The sequence below is a fragment of the Falco cherrug genome, chromosome 4 (genome assembly GCF_023634085.1).
Source record: "Falco cherrug isolate bFalChe1 chromosome 4, bFalChe1.pri, whole genome shotgun sequence".
NCBI lineage: Eukaryota > Metazoa > Chordata > Aves > Falconiformes > Falconidae > Falco > Falco cherrug.
The window spans coordinates 100,773,695-100,799,356 of NC_073700.1; the positions used below are offsets into that span (position 1 = coordinate 100,773,695).

The following is a 25,662-nucleotide window of genomic DNA, read 5'->3' on the forward strand; positions in this document are numbered from 1 at the left end:
AGCATTTATCAAACATTTTCCTAAAACTGGGCTTCACTACAATGTGGTTTTGTCTTCTCTCTCCACATATCTTGATTGGCTAGTTCTATTTGAAAAACAAAAAAACAAAAAACAAGGGCACTTTCCAAAGTGCCAATTTTAAGTCTTTCCTTTCCCTGCTATTCAAAAATTTAATGTCCTTGATCTTTGGAGGAAAGTCTTGCATTATTTCTGATGCTCGCAGCAACCACTTTGCTCATACCCCTTAGCACACAGGAGCCCGAACTCTTCTGTAGTACAGTCGTTCAAGGTTTTTCCCTCACCCTCATTACATGTACAGCTGTCTGCCTCTGAAACACCTGCCAGGTGTATCCCCTGGCCTATTTTCTCCTACTAGCCTCAGCGTCACCCTCCCCTTTCATTATCCCTACTTCCAGCCGACCTCCACCATCCACGCCGACGCTGTCCCCCCCACCACAGGGGACCCCAACGGCAGCGTGCCAGGCGGCCCGCTCGCCATCGCCACCTAGGCCAGCTGCCCAGCACACAGGGGGCGCCACCTCCACGCTCTCATTAACACGCTATTATTTCTACCCCCTTCCCGTGCGATCGGACCAGGCGGGAATTACAGGCGTGGCCATTTCACCACGCTCACTAGCCCTCTAGCCCAGCATGCCCTCCGGAGGGAGCGGGCGGCCAACTGGCAGCAGAGCGGCCGCCAGCCGGGCGGGCCCGAGGGCCTTCTACGCCTCGACCTCCCCCCTCATTCCTGCCTGCTCCGGGGCGCTTTGCTCAGGACCTTTAGGAAGCCGCAGCCCAGCGCGGTCAGGAACGGGAGCAAGGCCTGCCCCCGAGTGCCGCCGAGCCGCCCCCCTGCCCTCAACTGCCCCATCCTGCCCTCCCCTCAGGCGGCTTCCCCCCTTCCGCGGCCCCCCCGCCGCTCTCTGCCCCGCCCCGCCGTCGCGGGCGCGTTCCCCCCCGCCATTGGCCCGCCGTGACGGCAATGGCGCGGCCTCCCCCCGCGCAGGCGCAGCGCTGCCCTCCTCGCGGGTTCGCGCGGGTGTCCTTCGCTCCGCCTCGCCCCCGCCCCCTCCCCCCCACCCCAACGGCTCTCCGCGAGCCGCCGCGGCCGTTGTTGTCAGTTGCGTCTGGGAGCCGCCGCAGCGGCAGGGCCCGGCGGAGCAGCAGCAAGCCAGTCAGCCGGCCGGCCGGCCAGCCAGGTGCGGGGCAGCCGCCGCCGCAGCCCCTGCCGCCCGGTCGAGGTGTCCCCGCCGCTCCCGCTGGCGCCTTCGGCCCTCTCTCTCCCTTCCCGCCGCGCCCCCCGGCCCCGCCGCCGCTCCCGAGGGCAGTCGCGACGGGCGCTGCCCATGCAGGGGGCGGCGCGGGGCGCGGCGGCCCGAGAAGACGCCGCTGCTGCAAGCAGTAAGTTGCCGGCGGGGTTGGGCCGGTGAGGACGGGGCCGGCCCGGTGGGGTGTGGTGGGTTCCCTTCCTCCCCTGCCTTCGCCTTTCCGTTTCTCCCGGAGCCGGCCTCGCCCGCCGAGCTCCGCTCGGCCGGCCCAATGGCGGCCTCGGCCCAGGAGGAGGCGGCGGGAGGACCTTTCCCGGCCGCCGAAGGTCGGTGTGTCGGTGCCGCCTGGGGCTGGAGGAGCGGGATCTGGGGGGAGGGGAGGAGCGGGTGCTACTGCGGGGACGGCGGGCTCCCGGCGGGAGCCTCCCGCGCCCCCCGGGCGGCAGAGCCCGGCGTGCCCCACGCCCGGCCCTCTCCCCCGCCCAGGCGCTGTCCGTGCGATGCGGCCCCGCGGCAGCCGCGCGTGTGACCGGCTCCCCGCCGCGCGGCTGACACCTGACCCCGCGCGTGGCGGTGCCCGTGCGCGCCCGCCCGGCCGCGTGCCCTCGGCGGCCGCCCTGCAGGGTCACCGCGGGAGAAGCGGCGGCGCGTTCGCCCCTCCGCCACCGCGCTGCCCTCGCCGGCTCCGCCTCGTGTGTTCTGTCGCTTGGGGAAAGGGATAAACAAGCCAGGCGAAGCCCTCCGGTTCGGGAGTCGGTCCGGTCACGGGTGCGCGCTGGGGGAATGACGGTGCATCTTGCCCCTCGGCCCGTGTGCGGAGCCAACAGGTTCGCTTAGCGTGCGAGCTGGGGCACCGCTCGCAGCGGGAGCGTGTCCCCGACGGAGCCGGGGGGCACTGGTGCCCCTTCTTCTTTGTCAATACGCGCATTGCTTCTGGCAGTACGCTTGCTGCAACGAATTTACCGCCTTTGCGTTACTATAGAAATCGGTCAGATAAGTAGGTAAGTCCAGCATAGAGGTCTCCGTGCTTTTTGCGAGGTGGGTTTTGGCACCCAGATGGTACTCCACTGGTTAAGTTGATGGAACGTTACTTTTAAAGCTGTTTTGGTTGATATACGGTATTGGTAATAGCTGAAGGACAGATACGTGTGGTTGGGTTTGGTCGTTGGTGGTTTTTTGTTCTGTGGGGGGTTTTTTTGGTTTTTTTTTTTTTTTTAAATGAGTAGACTGAATAAACTATTGGAGAACATCCACTAGGGAAAAAGCCTACATTGGCCAGAGGACGGTTGGTGACAAATGTGACCCATTTTCAGATTGGATGTTTTTATTGGTAAGGAATGCTGGAACACCTGTGAAGGAGAAAGCTTGACGTGGGCTTATAAAAAGCTTTGAGTTTTTGCTTGTGCATAGAGAGTTTCTTACTGATCGGGTTGCTTTCAAAAGCTTGTTAAGAGCAGATATGCAAAGAAGTGGTTTCCTCAATGGTACCATTACAGTTCCTGGAGCAGCTGAAGTGTATTGTGTGATTTACAGCCATCTAGCATGAATGAATTGCATGCAAATCTGCTTACGCCTGCCCTCTGTAGTGCAGTCACTACTTAGTCATATAGGCTGCTTTTTGGAGTTGTTTGTTATGGATATGTTTAGATCTTCAGGCTCTGGGGAAGGACCAGTTTAATGAATCTCAGCAAAATGAAATCTATATAGAAGTGTTTACAAGCAAATGTTCATTATGTTGGAATTAAGCAGTTTTTGCAAGGCGTGCACCATTAGGAATTGAGTTAATCAGTGGTGGGGGTTTTTTGGTAGTATATCACAGAAAGTGGTAATTTGGCTGGAGGTTATTTTTGTACTATTGCTAATCCTTAGAAAGAAAGAATCCGAAAGAAACTTACAAAGCTAACAGTCATTGCTATATATTGCAATCAAATTTTAAGTTGTGGAACATGTTGAAATGTGAACTTAAATAGACTAGTATCTGCACATTTTTCTTCTAGAGCATGAAAACGTCCAGATTTGAGGACTTAACAATAAAAGCAAAGGAGAGGAAGTCCAGTCTTTTGCATTTTTCCTGAATATTCTCGATGACCAGAAAAGTGGTAGAATGATGGCATGATTTTTCAAGTGGTTGGGAAAAGAAGCTAACCTGAATGCTGGAGTAGTGCCAGCTAAGCAAGGTATCATCTAAGACAGCACGTTCATCTGGCTCTGAGAGAATCTTTGCGTTCCACAGCTGAGGCTTCCAACAAAAACTGGGAAAAGGGAAGATAACATCTTAAGAGGCCTTAGTGATAAACTGTTGTGTCGTGGGTTTTTTTCGAGTAGAGATTGAGTTTTGGATACTGAAATTTGTGTGGTGTACTGCTGTTCTTGAATCATCTTGCTATGAGAACTGATATTCCCCTGTGGTGTGGGTGGTTGCACTGTAAATACATCGTCTGCTTTCTGATTATTTTAAACAAATAGAATGTTAAGAGTACGCATGTTAATATGCTACTGCAGATATTCTACTTGCAGTAGTCATCTTCCTCGTGCACTGTTCTGACCAACCTGATCTAAGACTTTAACTCACTGCCTTCAATACCACCTTTGAATAACTCTTTTGCAGTCTAACGCCTTCAGTGTATTGTTGTTCTTTTTATCCCACTAGTGACTGTAATGCCAAACTAATGCCTTTGTCTTGCTTTGCCTGCCTTGCTTTCAAGGGCGCAGTATCCTGGTGCAGCTACCTTTTTTTCCTCAGAATGTGTCTGTCATGAAATAACGCACTACTTCTCTTGGATTTTTGTCCGCTTTCAAAAAATCACTGAAATGCTGTAGCTATAAAACTTCTTGATGAACTTATGTACATTCCTACTTAATAGTGGGTTTTAATTATGTCTTAAAATAAGAAACCAGCGAAACATGGTTCGTTTTGTATATAGGGCTGAACTGCAGTATATGATGAATATAGTACCATTAAATTGCATAAGCTCTTAACTCTAGTAACCTGTGGGGTTCTGCACATCTTCCTTGTCACACTGCTTTCAAGCACTTAACTGGAAAGCTACAGCTTCTGTAATAATGTAAAGTAGCTATTGTTTTAATACACATAACAGTGTTATGTAAGAGCTTAGGAGGATTTGAAAAACTGTATATACACTTACAATTCTGGGATAGCTTACCCTAGCAGAGTTCTAGTACACCTAAGTTGATTAAGTCACCAATGTTAAGAACTTAATGAGGAAAAAGGGCTGTGTAGTTTTTACACTTGTGAAATACAAAACAGAGCATGTTCACTTTCTGAGAAGCTGATCTCTCAGCTGCACAGTGGTCTTCTACCACAGTGTTGGGACATGAGTGTTGCACTGAGTTTGACAGACTGATTTTTCCCTCTTCATATACTGTTCTGTGACTTCTGCAACAGTCTTCTATCTGATTACTGACTGGACTTAAATCAACTTTATTTGAGAGATAAGATGGTAGTCTAGACTTTTATAATTTTAGTTCATGTTGAAGTGTGGTGAATTTCAAGTGTCTGCCAGTTCCTAACTAATTTAGGATTCTATAAATGAGGATAAAGTATTGAAACTGAGTTACTATAGGTTGGGGTTAGTCTGTTTCTTAAGGCTTCCTAAATAGAAAATGTCAGTATGTCAGAGGCAATGTAAGTCAATTCAGTTACTTAAGTTTTATGTTACCACATGTATTGCTAAATGGGTGAAGCGATGTGATATCTAAGTTCAGGGATAGTTCTTAAGACATTTGATAGAGATTATTATAGTTTGTAATAGGTACTAAGAGTATGTACACATATTTGCAACTGAATACTCACATTTGAGCTAGTGTTTGATGCTCCCTTGATACAGAATAAAAATTATGTTTCATTCTGAATTTACACGGCAAAGGTCGTGTTAGGTATCACAACAGTGGTAACTTTCTGAAATGTTAAGCCACACTGAAGTGTTTATTGATTAATCATGGAATGCTCCTGTTAGGGGTCTTCGCTATGTGGTCTGGCATGAGAAAATTATGGGGTGATGTTAATAAGTAGATTTTTTTAAAAAGGTGAAACAAGTCTGAGAATTCATGAACATGGAGTAGGTGAAGTGCTTCCTCTAAAGGAGTCCAGACTGGTGGAATAAAGTCAGACTTGTCTGTTTTCTGCAGAGTTCCTGCAGTAGGTGTTCTGGAAATAAAGATGTAGTATCCCATCTAAAAGATAGCGATACTGTCATGAATCACAATGATATGACTTCTGTCTGATATGCAAAGTATTTCTTCATCAGTTTCATGTTCCTAGTTACTTGGGGACGGACACACACACAAAAAGGGACAATGTGATGAGATTTGGAATATTAAAGCCTTCAGGCAGCTACTTGGATACTGCTTATCAAGCTTGGAAAAGTGTAAGTTTGGGCGAGGCAGTCCAGCTACCATTATCTCTGTTGCTTATAAGTCAATTGACTGTAAAGCTTGTTGGTTTCTGTAATCTGCAGACTTCTTTGGTATCAGATCTTGACTGGTTAGGTTTATGAATGTGTATAACTGAAACACCCGTGCTAATTTCCTGTAGCTGAGGAGAATTTTTTCTTTCGGTGGAAACTGCAAAATGCGATCATTTAAATTTAAACTAATTTTTTTATTATTTAAAGGCATCACGGGGTCTGAACAAAGTTTTCTAACTGATTTGCAGGTACAAAAAGAAAATACTGGCAGAAATCACAAAATTTGGAGCAAGTCCTTTTTAAAACATGTTATTGTGTACTACTGTGCAAGAAGATAATTTAAGGGGCGTGGCCATTTGGGATATTTGTTCTTCTCTTAATCTGTGGTAATACTATAAGAACAACTTTAGATCTTAAGTGGTGTATTGCTGAAGCATCTGGTATGTGAACAGGGGGGTGATGTTGTCTGCTTGTATTACTTTTTTTTAATTTGTTTAGCTAGATACTGGACTTTGGGAGTAGGCACAAGAGGAAAATGGAGACAATGTGAAATTAATTGCTTTTGGAGCTGTGGCTGGTAGGAGGGCTTTAAGTGGAGTTCTCAGATGCAGATCATGTTTGTCTTGTGTATGCCTCCTCTTAGAATGGAAAGTGCCTTGTGAACTGCAGTGATTATTAGCATGGTTATGAAAGTATCTTGGGCTTTTAGCACATTTCACAACTAGAGGCAGTTGGAATCAATGCCAGTGACTACTAATGATGGGTTTGTCAGTGGAGCGTAGTTTGGCACATCTGTCCTCTTAATAGCTTTGGTGTGTAGTCTGTAATCACAATCTTGCCATTACTGCTACTATCTTGCTGTTGCTTTGCAATATCTACCTACTTTGCTGTCTGTATTTTTCTCCCCTCATTCACCTGCTTTTAGTGAAAGAAAAAGGAAACTTGACTTTTAAAGTGAGGGGCCTTGAAGGACCAGTTCAGATCCAGTGACTTTTTTTCACTTGTCTGTATTGAAGATGATTCTTGCAAAGCTATCAACTGTCTAGTGGGGTTTCTACAACACAGTTCCTAAGTTTTCGTCTGCTCTTTGCTAGCATTCTGCAAACCACTCACCAGAGCTTTGCAAAACCATGTGGAAGAGGAAAGCTTAAAACTTTCCATGCCTGATGTGACTGTACTAATCTTTAGAAAATAAGATGGTGGACAGCAATCCATAAGTCTAAAAGTTTGGGAATTTCTTGTCTAATAAATAAAAGTATTCTTTAATTGAGATAACAAATATGATGTGCAATTCAGGATAAGTTCAATTTTTCTTATACATCAGAGCTGCTTCAAAGTCTCGCTCTTAGATCTCAGGTCATGCAGGTTCTCATAATTTTCTGTTACAAAATAACATTAGTAACTTTAATTTCGTCTCAAAACTAAAATACTACACCCCACCCCCCAACTTTTTTGTTTATAGGTCCAGGAGCAATGTTTCATTAAATTTATTGGCCTGCCAAATATTTCTGCTGCTGGCTGTTCACTGAAGAGTGGACCTTAGAGTTGAAGCATTCTTGTTAGCATTTTGGTTTTATTTCTGGATTCTAAGAGGAGTTAAGGCTAGGCACCAGTAGCTCTGATGCCTGCAATACATTCTAAACTAATGAAACACTAACGTTTCACTACAGGCTTCTCTTATATTTAATGGCAAAATTGTATCAGCAATTGGCAGTTCTTGTTTTTTTTCAGAGCAAAATTCTGAAGACTATTTAAAAGCAAGGGATAAAATTAAATTTTGCAGATTAATTCTTTTTGTTTGGAACATAGAGCTACTTGATAACTTTTTGTCTTCATAATTTTAGGCTTAGCCATGCTGAATGGTAGAGAGACTTTCTGATACATTGTGACGTTTTGGTAATGCTGTACGAGGTGGATGCTGATGCTGTGTGAGATGATAGGAAAATAAAAGAAGTGCATGTACACCTTCAAAAATCTACTGTAGTGTTTTATTGTGGAATTCACCAGGAGCAGGAGAGTTTATGGGATTTGTCCTCAGTGAGGGGGAAGATGCTGTAGTGCCATGATGTAATGTGGAAAATAACGCATTAGATAGCATTGTGTATGTAAGGCCTGAGTTGTAACACTGCCGCCCCTGTACATTGTCTTCTGTCCACCCCTGCCTCCCCCAAATGCTGCATCTGCAAAGTCTTTGGCTGTAGAGGAGGGGCTTTGCTGGACTGTGACACCCATGTGCGGAAACAAAAGGAGAATACAGGTACTTAAGATCCCAAGTCCCCTATTGAGTCTCGAATATTCAAGGAGTATTGGGTAGTATGAAGCTTAAAAAGTTTCATATACTCTGAAAGAATTGCATCATGAGTAGTTTTCAGAGCATGTGGTATGCATTAAGTGTGTATGTTCTTCAGGCTTCACTCTTGCAACATTTTGTACCTGTTTCTGGCATGTTGGCTTTCCCTTATATAAAAGGAAAGCTGACAGAAAACCCACTTGGGGAAAAGCAGATTGGTACACTGGTGAAGGTGTAACATCATCCCATGTAAGTAGTGGCTCATACAGTAACAAAGATTGACTGTTTTTAAAGGCTTGCAGGTTAGGCTGTGAAGGTATCTTACAGTAGGGTGGCAGATAAATTACAGGAAATACTGGAAAAAATGTTGAAAAATTATACTTGCGCAGTTTGTATGCTGAGTTGTTTCCTTCAGTCTGCTCTCAGATTCTAATGATTTGTACAAATTGTTTTTAGAATAAAAAAAATTCTTCTGGATCTCTGATCAGTTTATGTCAAATCTTGTTTTACAGTTTCTAGGAAGACTAGCAAAATAAGTCTTACTGTCAACATATAATTATGTAGTAAATAAATAACAGCATCTATACCAATTATTTATCTGAGATGAGAGAGCAAAAGGAGAAACAGGGTGAAACTTACTTAATCTGTCTTGTGGTTGTGTGCAATGTGTGCATCTGCTGAACTAGTCATCCTAAACTCCTGTTACAGAAAATGAAAATGTGTACTTTTAAGCAATGATTCATTGGATGTATTTAGCTATCTGCTTTAGGGTGCAATTTGTTTTATCACAGACTCTTACCTGTGTTGACTGAATCTCCGTTTATCGTGAGGGGGGACAGGAATGGTTAGCTCTCTGTGGACAGACAAGTCCCAGCGAAGATTACTTCAGCTTTCATGTCTGTTGGCCTGGTAATGCAGGGAAGTTTTTGCATTGATAGTAGTACAATGTTTTGTTGAAATGGGACCTTGAATCTTCATTTTCTAAAGAAGTTAATCTACATAGCAAGGTAAGATGAACTAGGCTGGTCTTATAAGCAGTGTATAATCTAATGAAACTTTCTGGACAGGATTAATCGCTTAAAAATTATTGTCTCTGAAACATGCTGTTTTTCTAAACATATCTGTTAGAGATCTATTCATCCATCTTTTAGAGATGGTTGAATCACAGTACTGTTGCTAAGCTTCTTAACAGGATGCATGCAATATTACAAAACAGCTTCTGCAGATCTCCATTACAGAGGCTGTTTGCAGTCTGTTGTGGGATAGGACATACAAGCTTCTATGGAAGGAAGGATCTGTTCTGAATCTATTTACTGGTAAATGTCTACATTGCATAAAATGAGTATTGGGGGCGTAGCTGAATTCTAGTATAGGGGAAAACTGCAGTTTTAAAACTGTACCTAGCCACATGGATTAAATGCTACTGATGGTTAGTAAGCTTGCCAGCTAGAAGACCCAAACTCTGTAATGCTGAAAACTGAACTTACAAAAGGACTTGAGGTAATGTGAATGAAAAGACAGGGAAATATTTTCTGTGATGTAACAGTCCCTTAACTGTTTTTCCTTAGGCTGTAGCTTGGCTTGCTGGCAAAGTACGGCTGGTTGAAATTTAGATTGTTGTGTGCTGCAGTTTGCACCTCTTCTTGTTTGGTAAAAATGTTCAAGATGTCACATTGTAAACTGGATCAATGAAATGATCTGTTGTTAAAACTAACCCTGTTTTGGAGTGTAATGGTAGTAGATAGTTAAATCTGGATGTTTGAGGTGGTTCCATTTTTAGTTAGCCGCAAAAGTTTTACTGAGGTGACTAAGGAGACAGTTGCAAGAAAAAGGGTCACAACGAAGCTTCAGCTTGAAAGCTGCTGGTACCTTGTGAAACTGCACTTAGTTGATTCTTGTGCTTTCAAAGTTCTGCTTTCTTGCTCTAGAAAAGAAGCTATTGTGAAAAGTATTGATATAGCAATTGTGAGCCTTCAGGTAGCACATTTAAATTATAATCAAAGCTTGTATCTATATACACTATGACAGTTTTGCATCCATTTCCTACTACTGAACGATTCTTAATATTGGTGTGTTCACTTAAAGCCATGTGTGCATCTAAGATCCTTGTGTTTAGCTGTGGGAGCTTAATTTTTGAAGTTCTATTTTAAAACAGAATTGAAGGTTTGTTGGTCTGTTATTATGGAGACTTCATGTTAAACTATTAATAAATCTGCATTAGTTTTATTTCCGCTAATAGTGCTGCAAAATTATTAAGCATAGTTTATCTTCCATTTCTGTAAGCTTTTATCCTATTGATTACTGTCTGATGTATTTCTCCAAGGCTTAAGCGTAACTGATTTTTGCTGGAATTCTGTTGACAAATTGATGTTTATGTGTATTCTGTCATTTAGAGATAAATCACTTACTGAGTTTGTACAAAGATGGTTGACAACGTGCCAAGTGAACAGAATAGTTAGTATAAATCTTTTACTGCTGAGTGTTATGGTTACTTAAATTCAGATGTTACATTTTTACATCTGGCTGGTTTGCTCTCTCTCCCTTTTGCTCTGCCAGGGATGGAACCTTCTTGAATTTAAGAAAGAAAAGCTAAGTCAAAGTTGTCTGAGGCTTTTTCACCTCCATCTTCCTTACCTCTTTCAGTAACAGAACTGGTTTTGTCATGCACTAAGAAAGCTCTATCTGCAGGTGTTGTTTTTTGCACCAAAGACTTAATATAAAATCTCTTTTAAAGCCATGCCCCCTCAGAGTAAAGGTGTTCCATGATCTGGGCCAGATTTGTAGGATGTGATGAATTCATGCGAACAAAGATATAAATATTGAGGTTTGACTTAACATTCAAGAAAGAAATGTTCTGTTATAAATTTGAGCACTGGATTTTGTTCTGTTAGTAACTTCAGCTGCATAGGGATTGGCTGGCTGTTTTTTGATACAACTTTTATGTTGTGGGTTTTTTTTAATTTAAGTGTTCTAAAACTATTAAGTAGTTTAGCAAAATGTATTGACTATAGGATGCATTGCGAGTAAAACAGATTTGTAAGGACAGGTGATGTCCTAGTGGCAGTTCAAGAAAGTTAATCTTTTTTCTTTTTCTTTTATTTCTTTGGTCTAGAAGCAATGAAGAGTCTGATTAGGGTGCTGTGGAGACAGCTGCCCGACAAAGCATGTTTGTGTGGTTTGTTTTTTTTTTAAATGCTTGCAGTCCTTTTAAGATTGAGATAGTAGTCGCACAACCATATGGGGCACAGCTGATCAATATTCCCCCTGTTGCTTTGTACAGGTTAAGGTTAGGCGGTTTATGTGTGTGTATGGACTTTTTTTCATTAGCCTGCATTTGGGGGGTTAGGTCAGTATGATGGAACGTTATACAACTTTAATAAAGCATTATATGATAACATTATGTCAGTGCTCATTAGTAGCAAAAACACTCCCACCAAAACCAAATTGGCCTAAGGAAGGAGTATAGAACAAACCAGAAGATGTGTAGAGAAATGTGAGAATGGTAAAGCCTGTGGAATAACCTTTGTAAAAGGAGTGACTAGGACTGGAATAAGATTGAACTGAAGGGAGGAAGCTAAAACCGAGTTGCTTGAGGCAAGATAAACAGAGTATGATAGTTCGTTTTGGAACAGACAGTGAATGAGAAGATGCACAAATTATCAGGAGATGAAAAACAAACAAGAGGAAGTGGTTCTTCTCACAGTATGTAGTTAAGCTATTAAACTTCTTGCTGCAGTATGTCCTTGAAACTAAAAATTCACATGCTTTAATAAAGCACCTGCCCAGTTTCGCAGGGAGGGGTGGAATCCAAGTGTTATTACACACAAAGCCACTGCCCTCTGATGTAAAGAAGGTTTTGAATCTCTTAAAGATAAGGAGAGTTTCATTATTTATTATGTTTGCTGTTGTACTGTGTTTTTCCCTATGCATCCTCTAATGGGTACTTACTGGGTAGGGGAGAGTTTGACATGGGCGTTTGGTTTAACATAGCATGCTTTAATCCGGTTTTGTACTTTCTGGAGTAAGGATGGGATGGTATTATATGGTTAATTGGGAGTGGCAGGGGAGACTTTGTAAGAGCAGTATGGGATATGTCGGGAAGCAGATATGCCAACCCTGGTTTTGATGCTATGGCATAGTCTAGTGAGGTGGAGTGAGTTTTGGAAGAGCATCTGAAGCGTAGTGCTTAGTAGCAGAATGAAAGGGTACAGTAACACAAAAACCAGTGAAGTTTTTCAAAGCTTGATTATTATCTTTGAAGAAAAACAAACCCAAACCCCAGTGTTTATATGATTGTTAATTACCCTGTTGCTTAAGTTATGAGGTTTCAAAGGTTGATTGATTTCATTCAAATTTTACAGGGGTGGAGGTCTTAAACTGAATTCCCACGGACTTTGTTGAAGTAGACAGCTGGATGGAGAAGAGATTGTACCATGGCTACAGCTGAGAGAATCAGTAAGGTGAGCTTGTTAAACATCAGAGAATCCTCATAGGACCCCCAACCTTGTGATTTAATCCATATGAAACCAGGTTCATTAGTTTCACTGCCTGTGAAATAACTTGTTTAGCAGGCAGTGTTTTTAATCTAATGCTTACATTAGTTATTCTCAGGTTGAAATGTGAGGGGCTGTTTGTTTGCCAGCTTCCTTTTCAAAGATTTTCTTTTTGAAGTTCAGTTTTGAAACTGCGAAAATACATTCTATAGAGCTCTGGTTTCTGTATTTTGTTGAGTTGGCAATAAGCCATCTAATTTTCATATTTCTAGCTACTTTGCACTCAAAGTGGGAGAAATGGTTAGCTTTTTGAGAGCTACAGAGTTTTATTTAAACCTCAATCGAAGTTAAAAATGCAGGAAAAGTTCTTGGGAGGTTTTGTGTGTGGAAAAAAATGGCAATGGGACATAAGACCTTCAAAAACAGGTTTGAATATGGATGTTTTGTAAGTTGGTTCTTAAATGCCAAATTAACTGGTAAGCAGCAGTACAGTACAAATAAGCTGAACTCTTGAGTTCTGTCCCCTTCCTTCCTACTCTTCCCCTTCTCATGACTCATTCCCAGGACTGACATACGCAACCTACATGCAAACTTTTTATCACCAGTTTTTATAACTCCAGTCAAAATATTTAACAGGACACTTTATTTAGCACGGAGTACATCCAACCCATATGTGTCATTTCAGCCTGTAAAGCTTTGTTCATTTGTTGTAATTACAGTATTGATTGATAATGCTCAAACTAGAGTAACAAAATTAAGTCTTGTATGTCAGCCTAAGCTTTGCTGAACAGGAAGCTGTTAAAAGGAAGAAGGTAAAAGTCCAAAGTCGTGCCATCAGAACTTTGTATTTGTGCAGTTTCATGGTGCAACATGAAGGAATATGCTAAAAAGAAGATAAATCAAGCATGTTCTTCTTGTCAGTACTCTGTGCTACCCAGATGATTTCTGATGTAGCCGGAAGAGGTATAGATTTCAGCTTTGCCAGTTTTAACTATCCTTATAACACTGGTTTCTTCAAGTGTTACTTGCAACGTTTCTAACTCAAGAATATGAAGGCCGCTGAATTTCAGAGAAATTTTCATGATTGTACTGTTGAAATTCACTTTCTTCAAGTGTACTGATGATGTGATTTCAGAAATGTGTTGGTTACCACAGCATAGCTTATCAAACCCTTGGCAAAAAGCCCTGAAGAATTTAATAAGTTATCTGTAATAATGTGCCAATGTAACTTTAGGAGATCTACAGGATAATTTTGCCTATTTTTATACAAATAAATAATCTTGTCTTTTTATTTTTAGATATGCTTGGCAGTGACAATGGACTATTTATTTGCATCAGATGATACTCTTATATGAAAAGATCACGTTTCCAAAGAGCTTACTTCTGAAACAGAATGGCAGGCTTCAAACGAGGATATGATGGAAAAATTGCTGGATTGTATGACTTGGATAAAACTTTGGGCAGAGGCCATTTTGCTGTGGTCAAACTTGCTCGGCATGTCTTTACAGGTGAAAAAGTAGCAGTGAAAGTAATTGACAAGACCAAACTGGACACTCTAGCCACTGGACATCTTTTTCAAGAAGTCAGATGCATGAAATTAGTGCAGCATCCCAATATAGTACGGCTGTATGAAGTGATTGACACCCAGACTAAGCTTTATCTTATCTTAGAGCTTGGTGATGGAGGAGATATGTTTGATTACATCATGAAACATGAAGAAGGTCTGAATGAGGATCTGGCAAAAAAATATTTTGCTCAAATAGTACATGCTATATCCTACTGCCATAAACTGCATGTAGTTCACAGAGACTTAAAGCCAGAGAATGTGGTCTTCTTTGAAAAACAAGGACTTGTGAAATTGACAGATTTTGGCTTCAGCAACAAATTTCAGCCTGGAAAGAAGCTCACCACAAGCTGTGGATCTCTTGCATATTCTGCTCCTGAAATTTTACTTGGGGATGAATATGATGCACCAGCAGTGGGTATGTCCTCTTTGAATTCAACCAGTAATCTGAATTTCAGTACAGTGATATTGTGCCACTCTGTTTTCACTTTCAAGATAATGCCATATGTGGAAGCTAGCTAATTGGCAAGAAATAATATTATAACCTGGGTGAGTTAATGTTGGAGCAGCTGTGTTTGAAGGAGGTACTAAAAACATTCTCAAAAATGCTTAAAATTTCTTTTCGTATGAAATGACGCAATTGTATACTTCGTAAACTTTTCTATTAATAGTAATGTGAATGCAATGTGTATGTTTGTATTTACTTTGTTAGAGGATGCATCTTCTTTTCAGAGAAGTGCCTGGTTTTAATGTATTTTTGCCATTGCCACTCCCTCCCTCTCTCCCTGCAAAAAAGTCCAACCATCCAGTGATTTTATTTGCTCAGTTTAGCCATATAAGAATGACGTTGTGAGCCCAGGCTGCTTACATGTTCTATGGCAAGGTGGTAGGAATCAGTTTTTAGTAAATACTAGCTTGGCTGTGGAAGGAGGAGACAGGGAATTAAGGAAGGCTTTAACTCCCTCTAACCCTTCTCTGCCCTTTTCTTGTCTGAGAACTGAAAGTGGGGGCTTAGTTCCCAGTTGCTCAAAAGGTAAGAGAAAATAGTAATGTGTAAATTAGTCTGCATGTTTCTGACTGGAAAGGAGTGTGCTAGACAGACTACTACTGATAATTCTGTTACTGTCTTTAAGTCTACTACATAGATGTTGGAAGTAACTTAGAGGTGTGTGTTTTACGTTTTTTTTTTTAAATAGCTGTAAACATTGATAGAGTTACTGATTAATGTCCTCATACAGACTGCTTGTATCTGTTAGTTGAGGTAGAACTCACTTCTCCCACAAATTTAGGTACGTATAATTCCAAATGATGCTTCAAAATTAGCTTATTGTAGTCAACGTGCCTTTTGTTCTTGTGTGCCCAGTATCTAATGCTTTTACTGTCCTAACACCCACTAGGACTCTGTCGCTCTGTGTGTGTGTTGCTATGGTTATAGTAGTGGCTGTAGTGATGGTTTAAAGTAAGACTGGCGAGTCCAATTTATTGCTAATTTTCCTAAGATAAACAACCAGCTAATTTTGTATGCTGACAAGGTATTCCCTCACACTGTTGAACTAAAATTTCTGCATTATTTTTAATACAAATACTTTTGGCTTGTAGATCTTACGGTCTTTGCTTAAACATTTGAATGTTAATTCATGGCTTCTGAGTTTGAATAGGTATTTTACTATGGGCTTTCTGTACTTGAAAGTAGTTTCTCAAGTCTGCTAGAGCTAGGAATTTTAGATGTCTGTGCTGTTTGTGGTTTTGCAAATCCACGTTGATGCTACGGTGATGCTTGACAAAATTATTTAGAGACTTTTTTAGGTGAGTTGCTCTAGTCTTATTAGTGGCAAACTAGACATCCTAATTCCAGAGTTCTGTGTTCTGTGGTGGCTTTTTTTTATTATTTTGAGAATTTCCTGGAGCATGAGTATAACTGATTGCACCGGCCTCTGAAACTAGATGGAAAAGTGCATTTGTTAAATATTCTATACAGTGCCTTATGTGAATTGTTTCTTGAAAAATGGAATAGCAGTCAAATTTTGGAGGATGAGCAAAACCCAAAGTTTTGATATTGCTGCCTAACTGAAGATGCTTGGGAGAAAGAAGGTGTATGGGTATTAATGATTGGGGGAAGGGAGTGCATTAGGAGCATAGTTTAAAAAGCGCACTTTGGGCCTCTTAATGATAAATGTAAGAATGGTGGCGTGACATAAAATGTTTCTTAGAGGACTTTGTAAACAGGTAGGTGAACTTCTGAATAGTACTAGAACGAAATGGTTGAACGGATTCATAGAGGGCATCTAGCAAATATAAAGTGGATTGAGGTGAACAGCAGAAAAACTAGAAAAAATAATTTCATCTAGCTAATGTTTAAGGATGCTAGTTGTATTTCTGAGAACATTTAAATACACATCAGTGGTTAGGTTTTGCTTACTTATTTCCCAGTATACTGTCTCAGTTACTGGATACTAGAAATTCTGTCCTAAATGCTAGATTGCAGTGCTTGTATTCTAAGTTCTTCAGTGGCACAGTTTTCAACACTTTGTAATGCATTACAAAATCTCTGTCAGTACAGTAGCTACAGAATAAAAATATCAGTTTACTACGAGTTGCCAATAATGACCTGGAAGAGTCTTGATTTTCCTTTTCTAACTGTGGGTAAAAAGGTAAGATAACACTATGTAAAGCTTCTATATATGACTTATCTGTGTATTTTAAATGCAAAGATTGTGGGGGGGGGAAAAAAGAAAAAAAAAGAGTGCTGCTTTAAAGCCCTCCTTCCCCCAAATGGAGTCTTAAATGTAAAATGTGAGAAGAATATAAGTTTAGGAAATTTATCATTAACCAGGTAATTATGCAACTGAGAAATCAGCTTGTGCAAACCTTTCTTAACCTTTAGAGACAAACTTTCACGCTAAGATGAGGTCATACTTGTGGGCTGGAAGTGTGTATAAATTCAAAGTGGACATTTTCAAAAGAGGAGAAATTACATCAGTTACATTTTCATGCTAGTAATGTGCAAAGTGTATATATATAACCTGAAATAGTGATGAAGTGCTGTGAACTCATTCAGCTGTTGGCTGAATAGGGCTATTAATATTGCAATAACTCTGACTGACAATGGCAAAGAGATTTTGCCAGTTAGGATGAAATTACATTATAGCTGAATCAACCTAAAAGCTAGTTGCTTAGGAGAAAGGAGGTCATGCTTTCTCCAGTGCAACTACGTGGTCCTGCCCCTTTGTGAGCATATCTTCCATTTGTCATAATATGTAACCCCCCACACCCCCATTTTCACTTATCCAGAATTATTGTTATATTCATAAAAGTGTTTGGGAGACAAATTGACCAAGGTATATGATGTGTTTTGCATTTTTTTCCAAAGACCTTTGCCACAGACATGGTTTTTCTGATGTCTTACGAATAACATTAGAATGAGCATGTAAAGGAAAAAGACTTTAAATTTTCTTGCTACAAAGGGCTGAAATATTTGGGGCAAGTCTTTTAATAAGTTGTATGCTTAATAAATATAATGGAAAATCTTGCTTTATGAAACTTTCAGCTAGTTTAGGGATTAATCTCCCCTTTGTGATGCTACTTAAAAGTTTTCGCACTTGAAAAGAGACTAGTTAAATTAAGTCTCTCATTTCCTTTTGTGTTTAAGGCTGTTGTTAAAATGATGCAAGAGGAATATTAAGCAATGATCATATGTTCCCAGGGCTTTTCAAAAAGCTGAGTTAGATAATGGGAAGTTCTGTTGCTTGCAGTTTCCCAGGTTTTTTTCACACTTAATTAAAACTTGTTCTAGTTGGAGGAAAGTGAGAGTACTGTTGTTGCACAGAAACAGAAAGTTCATTTCATAAATCAAGTGGACATATTTTAGATAGACAGAGTTCTGTCTAGAGCAGTGGTGTAATCCAGTGAACTCTGGCAGTATTCAAAAGTGGATAACTACAGATGAGAAAGAATAAAGCATGCTTCTGGTCGTACTTTTCCTTTTGCTATACCAGCATCAACAGAGATTGGATCGTTAAATAAATAGAAATCACCTCTTTCCTAGGTGATAAAGTTGAATTACAGTTTTTCAGATTAGTTGATTTTTTCAGAGGAAAACAAGTTCTGTTTTAACTGCTTGGGATATCTACAAAGTATTAAGTGCTGTGTAGGCTACAGTAATTCTGGAGGACATTGACACTTCTGATAGGCTTTTGTTACTGTAGTCGGGTATTCTGTATGTGATTTCATAGATGCATGGAAATGTTCGCAGAGGAAATTCATCCCTCTGGGGATGAATAATGGGCAAATTCAGATTGTAAGACTGGGATTGTCTATATAGCACAGTTGAGCACAGGCCTGTAGAACGGTACTGTAATACACAATTAACACACAGTTAATTTAGCGTTGTCACAGTTATTTAGCACATGCCTAACAAGAATATTATGGTTACTGTAGCTCAGTGCTATTCAATGGGCAATTTGTAGTTCAAACCCAACTTGCTGCCGCCTTGGAAGTTGCAGAGGCCAACCACTTGGATAACATCCATTGCTTTAGTAGTTAGATGCTGGCTTTCTTGCAGAACTCAGACCTGGGTATCCTATGCTAATAATGTAAGATAATAATGAATGTATGTATTCAATATCCAGTCATAGATTTTTGATTATTAAAGGAAACGGAATTTGCCCATACATAGCTTTCGCTTTCCTGAGATCATGATACTGCTTTTAGACCCACTTCATCTCTGTTGGAATGATCTCAAATTCTTTTGTTTTCTATTTGGGTTTGCATTCAAGCATTTGCAAGGGCTTCTTACTTGCATACACTGTTGCTGAAGTGTGGTTGTTCAAAGCTTCAGCCACGTTTACCAGGTGCTTGAGCATAGCCAAGTGATGACCAGGTGACCAACCCTATATGGCCTGTGTGGAGCTAGATTTGGTGTTTCTGCACGTGCATAGCACTTTATTCACAAACTGAATCACTAATGTAAACACAGTGGCCAGTGGGTATATACAGTAACCTTTTACATGATGAAAAAGCTGAATATAAGATTTGACAGACTCGAGTTAAAAGAACAAGTGGTAAGATACTTGCAAACAATACATAATATTGAATCATTTAGCATACCTGACAGCATTTTGGAGTTTCAGTATACTCAAAGTAAGATTATAGCCAAATTTGACAGAAATGAAAAGCAAGAAGTCCTACAAAAGCTTTTCACTGATTGTTTTGTTCTGAAAATCCCCTTTTTAATGTTCTGTTGCAACACTTTAGATATAATTATATTGTCAAATGAGCTTGGAGATATAAGGGTTTAGCAGAAGGCAAAAAGCGTAACACTTAGCTGCTTCCAGCATAAGACATCTCCCCCTTCCTTTTTGCTTGCGTTAGTGCAGAGCTGCCCCTTCTCGTGTGCTGCACTGTTGCATGGCTGGCTGGCAGTTTGATGACCTGATCAGCTAACTTGACAGAAAACTGTTAACTTTTCTGCAGGCATAACTTCTGCCAGGTTAGCAGAGCTGTTTGTTCCCTTAGCATTCAGCGGTGTAGCTGCTGTGAAGGGAGCACGCAGCTTGGGTTCAGGGGGAGGGTGGCTGGACCTGCCCCTCTTTTGTGTTAGCAAGTTTAGGTTAGATCAACTCAGCCTAGCTCACTTATCTTCACCTTCCATGTAAGAGAAACTCATGTGACTGAAATTAATCGAGTATCGTTGCCAGTGCATTTTTAGAAGAATTGTGTGCTTTACTTATCAGCTTCAAATGCTTTTTGAAGCAAAACCGAAGAATTGATGCGAGTACTTTGTGTATGGCTGTGCTGTGTGTCTCACAACGTTGAAAAAAAGTCAGATTTGAAAAATCATCAGAAATGAACTTTTTATATTTTCCAGAAGAAGCAAATATAAGAAATTGGTTGTAGAACACTTCCCTTCCAGAAAGTTTCAGTCCTGAGGATATTAATGGCATGTTAAAGAATTTATGTTCTGTGGCAATGTGGGTGCAGGTAGCAAAATGTGTTTTTTAATGAAAGGGGAATCCAGTTTTTATGTAGTATGCTATTCTTTGATTTTGCTCCCCCCCCCCCCCCATCTGATTACTTTATTGACAATAAAGTACTTGTAGTGCCTCAAACTGCTACAGGTATCGGAGCCTTTTATTCAGAAATGAAGTTATGTGGCAGGGCTGTAATGAAGGATGTGTCGGTGATCCTAATGACTTCTCAATAATCTGTACCAGCTAATATTTATGAAGTATAATTTATGCCCAAGATTTAATGCATTTTTGATAAACTGCTGGGTGAAGCAAAGAATAACTTATCCAAGTGGAACTGCAGAGGAGAAGCTGTCCAGATAGTCTTCAGTTGTAGTCATATCAGCTACACTGTAACTAAGTATAGTTACTTGGTCATTTTGCTGTGTTCCTGGGAGAACTGTTTTCATAGTATTTCAAACTGCTGTTGTGGAGCAAGATTTCATTATGATAAATACATCTCCACAGCCAGGAAGCTTCATTTCATGTTATCTTGCAAACAAGTACTTAGATATTCATGTTCAGCCCATGGCTGAAATTTGGCAACACAGATGTGGTGGAACCTAGATCAATGGTGTACTGCTTAGTTACAAACCAGATGCTCAAGTTTTGCATTCATGTGTAAAGCTGTACTAAGATATTAATTTTTATAAATGAAGTATAACTTATATACTGTACAGCTAAAACCTTTAGGAAAAGATAGTTGATCAGAAAATATGAAGGATATCTTAGATACCAGGAGCAAATTCTTTAGTATATAAATACAAAAAAGACCAAAAACATTGCAGTGAAACATGTACATAAACTGTATGTGCTTTATAGACTTTTTGTCCAATGATTTTAAGAACATGTTTTATACAGAGAAAACCTTCTTTCTACATTTAACTAACACTGTTTTTCAGCCTGGCTAATGATTTTCTGTAGTAGTACTATTGGAATTCACACAGAAAATGTTGGGCTTGCTTTTGGTTTTGATACAGATTCAGTAACTTCCGAAATGTGGCTAAGCAACAGAAACCAAAGGAGATAGAATATATTTCTATATGCAGAATTGATGTATCAGAGTAAACCAGGCTATTTTGAATTAAAGGTAGTGGCATGTGTTCAGGAGTACTTTTCAATGGTGGTGTTTTTTGTTAAAATATCACTACTGAAATTTGAGATGTAGTTACTAAAAACATAAACAACAACTGTTTGTCTGGTTTTTAATAGTTTTATGCAACCAGCAAAACCTGTGCTATTGTCTTCAGGGAAAAATGAGTACTAGTTGCCAGATTGGAAGCAATTCTTATTTTTGCTCAAAGATAAGAGGAGTTACCGATGACCATGTCTTAGTCAAATAAAATAACATATAGAACAGACTGTTTCATCAGACAGATAAGCTAATTACTAAATTAATTTGCTAGAAGCCATTTGCTGTTTATGCTCTTTTCAGGAGGGATGGGGGACGGAAAAGATTTCTCCTAATTCTCGTCTGCTATGTGTTCTAATAGTAATTTTAATTGGATTTGTAGTGCTTTAAAACAAGAAGAAAACCCAGTTATGCCTGTTAATTTTGAAAAAGTTAGCATTCGTTGCAGATGATCCTCAGTCTTCTGCAAGGGAAAAATAAATCCCATTTTAAAAAGACTGAAAAAAAAAAAAAAGGTTAATTAAGTCAGTGGCATAGCTGAAAACTGGAGAGGTGTCATGGTTTAACCCTAGCTGGCAACTGAGTACCATGCAGCTGCTCACTTGCATGCCCCTTCCCCACTCCCACCAACCCCGTGGGATAGGGAGAGTTGGAAAAAGGTAAAACTTACGGGTTGAAATAAGAACAATTTAATAATTGAAATAAGGTAAAATATAATTAAAATAATAATAACAATTGTAAGGAAAAGGGTGGTAGGGGGAGAGAGAGAGAGAAATTAAAACTGAGGGGGCAAATGGGCCGGGGATGTGGAGGTGGGGAACAAACCCAAACCCAGGTGATGCACAATACAGTTGCTCACCATCCGCTGACTGATGCCCGGCCAGTCCCCGAGCAGTGATCGGTAGCTCCCAACCAGTTTATATGCTGAATGCAATGTTCCGTGGTATGGAATACGCCTTCGGGTAGTTCGGGTCAGCTGTCCTGGCCGTGCTCCCTCCTGGCTTCTTGTGCACCTGTTTGCTGGCAGAGCATGGGAAACTGGAAAAGTCCTTAACTTGGAGAAAGCCCTACTTAGCAACAACTAAAACATCGGTGTGTTATCAACATTATTCTCATACGAAATCCAGAACACAGCACTGTACCAGCTACTAGGAAGAAAATTAACTATCCTGGCCAAAACCAGGACAAGAGGCCAGTACACAAGTTTATTCAAAGCCTTTTTCATTAAAAGTTAAAGAATGGAAGAATAGTTCAATCAGTGAAAATTCAAGTATATATGAAAAAGTAATCATTGCTCTTTCCCCATATTTCTCAGATTTTGCAACTGGCACTGTTTGAGCATTTTCCAGATTTGCCAGCAGTCTGTCTGTGCACATGGTAGTGAAAAATACTTGAGATACATCGAAATGCTGACATCATTAACACAGTTATTCTATACTATGGTGCTACTAACTTCTTATGCATGAGATGCAACTGAGTTAAGCTTTTTAGCTGACACAGGGGTGAAAATACTTTTTACTCTCCTTTTGAAGCACAAGTGTATCAACAATATAACAGGCACCATTCAAACTATTCAGTGGTATGATAGCAGCCTTTATCCTTTTACACTGTGGTATGTAAATTTTCATCACTTTCTGATAGAAGTATCATTTTCTGCAGTGTTTGACTTGTCATATGAATTTTTACTTTTACACTGTGTTTTGGTTCTTCAGACAATTATGTGAAGCTATGCCATAAATTTGAGTGTTCGTTCTGTTTTCCATAGCCTATGCTGTGAACAGGATCTTAAATTTCAACTTGTAACAAGCATGCTTACCACCGTTACCCTTGGGAGTTATCAACCTGTACCTACTCCTGAGCCCAGTGAAGGTTCCACCTCTAAATTGCAGTCCAAATAAAGTAGCTCATGATGGGGTTTTGTGTCAGAGTTCAAAACAGCGGTCTTCAGATACTGCCTATTGGCTGGCTAGCCCTGAATGTGCCCAGAGGGCAGAGGTGCTGATGATCTTTGTATTGGATTATTCCTATTTAGCTCTTCATAGAAGAACTTGATACTGAAGTGATGATACATTGAGTCCTTTTCAAGGCTTGTACTCAAACAGGTTTCTATGGATTAGCCTTTCTTTCACATGCCTGCTCCGAAGAGGTTGTAGCAGCAGTGGTGATGACATTCTCTTTAATGTCTTAAGATAGTGGTTAGAGTAACTGCGCATCATGCTGGAAATTGGGGTCCGTTTCCATCCTTCATTTATCGGCAGTCCATGGATACCTCTGCAGTGGCAAAATAAATGTGTAAGCATTTCTGTCATCTCCATAAAAATTGATGTTTTCTGGTTTGCTTATTAAGTGACTTCGAGTTGAAGATAACTATAATGTTGAGCTGTTATAGTAAACATTGCAATGAGAAACGTATAAAACCTGACAAAAATGACTCAATTCTACAAATCAGTTCTGAAGAAGCAGGCTTTCTGTAGAAAGATCCATTGTAGCAACTGAGCAATATACACTGTGTAAGCTATTAAGCACCTCTACATTTGAGGAGCAAAAAGAATTTTTCCCATCAAGTTTTGAAATAAACAACTTCAATAGACAGGCTCAATTTACGGTAGTTAAGTGTGAATATGTCTATTCCAAAATGAATGTGATTTTTAGCTGCTTACAATCAAAAATTCACATAAAACATATGAAGTGTGACAAGTGTCTGAACTTCTGAGGAATGGCAGAAACTTGAGCAAATCTTGGATCCCCACCGTCACAGAAACTAACTTTCTGAAATCTGTAGTGCTTATTTCGGGAGTAAGTCAGGAACTTCAGAAAGCAATAGATGGCTAACGAAATGGTGAGGCCGAGCTCAGAGGTGAAACAGATGAATATGGATATCCCTCGTGCAGCGTACGAACTTGACCGTAACAGATGTGACTGCCCTGTGTTTAAGACAGACGTAGCAGACAGCTGATGACGCAGTTTGGTTTCCATGGCAGTGACTTCGTGTTATGTAAGGAAGTTGCATATACACGGCACTGGTTGTCATGGTTCTGGGGATCCTGCTTGAACAGGCCTTTCCTGATCAACATGATTTAGTGGCTTTAAAAACAATAAAATACTCTCTACAGTGGCTAGTTACTAGTGCTTTTAAAAGTCCTAATCTCTCTTATTTTGTTCTTGTTACAGCAGTGGCAGTTTCAAGTTACTAGTACCAGATTTAAAGGCTAAATTGTATCTTGGTCTTCACTGTGCTTTTGAAAGAAACCTTGATTTTGGCCACTGCAGTATACAAGGGTGCTTTCCTTCACCATAATCATTTGAAGTTTTACAGGCTATAAGCATGTTAAATGCATGCAGCATGTCAGGCCTAAATTCTGCTTGTCTACCAGTTGTCTGAAGACAGTGAATTAGGTGACCCTTGGAGGACAGGAGATGTAAGCAGTTTCCATGAATCCTTCAACTGCTAATTACTATAAGTAGTAAAAAACCTTGAAATTGTGAAAAATAAATTCTTATTTAAATCTGCTCTTCTAAAGGTAATCCTTCTTTTCCCTGTTTTCCTTCAGTTAAGAGTCTCAAATCTAGAATTGGCAGTGGCACCTAAGTTCTGAGCTGTGATAAGGGAATATAGCTGAAAATGTATGCTCAGTTGTTGGCCCAAGCCAAGGAGGTTTGCTTAAAAAAATCCTCTCATTTATCTGGTTGGATGCTGAAGCAGTAAACTTACTACAATATGTAAAAGTTTTGCCTAAAACGTGATGATTTTTTTTAGCATTAACATAGCACCATAGCTAATAGATTTTCTTAAAATGGTGTGCCAGGGGTGTGAAGGTAGAGGAGAGGTAGATGTCTGCGGAGTTCTTTACTGTGTATACTGTATGTCAAACTATATTTGCATTGAGCTGAAGGTGAGGGTTTTTTTTTTAAATGGTGCAGCATATTTAACAGGTCCCAAAAAAGCAGTCTTACTCTGCGTTGAGATCCTGCCCATACAGTTCTGCACTCTCCTTTGCATTTTTTTGAACGCCAGTGCTTGTGCAGCCCTTTAGTGAACCAGTACCATTCAGTGAATGGGTACAAATGTAAGTAGATGTTGTCGTCTTTGCTTTTGGATGTGTAGCTACAGTTTTTGAGATGTGTGAAAGCAGGAAACTGCCTCAAGATTTTTCCCGTGTTGCCATAAGGTATATTAAATTAAGAACATACTATAAGGGCTGTGTTCACTAAAAAAAAAAAAAGTATGTTTTTGCAAGGGTATGGAGATCTAAAGAAAAAACCTGTACCTTAGAACTGAGTTATTTTTCTTCCCCCTTTCCCCAGTTATTAGCTGGTCTAATAAGAGATGCTGCTTCTCTCTAGAAGCCTTGCTTTGGTTAGATGTCAGGCTTATTTCTTTGCTGATCCGTCATCATTCTAACCTGCTCACAACTGGATGATGCTTTTGACCAAATCAGATGACTGAGGCTTTCACTCAGTTTGAGTGAAACCCTGTTTTGTA

At 40.4% G+C, this 25,662-nt stretch overlaps 1 protein-coding gene across 2 annotated transcripts in view; it reads left to right on the forward strand.

The window, feature by feature from the left end:
* The first annotated feature begins 1,082 nt into the window (after nt 1–1,082).
* SNRK (SNF related kinase) overlaps nt 1,083–25,662 on the forward strand; it is a 42,241-nt gene continuing 17,661 nt past the window's right edge. The window contains exons 1-3 of one of the 2 annotated variants that reach the window (XM_055707294.1): nt 1,083–1,401; nt 12,347–12,445; nt 13,777–14,460. In XM_055707294.1, coding sequence (XP_055563269.1) covers nt 13,872–14,460 — 589 coding nt within the window. In that variant the 5' untranslated portion in view covers nt 1,083–1,401; nt 12,347–12,445; nt 13,777–13,871. Of the gene's footprint in view, nt 1,402–2,250; nt 2,270–12,346; nt 12,446–13,776; nt 14,461–25,662 lie in introns of those variants that run through there. The other variant, XM_005445862.4, reaches the window with a different exon arrangement.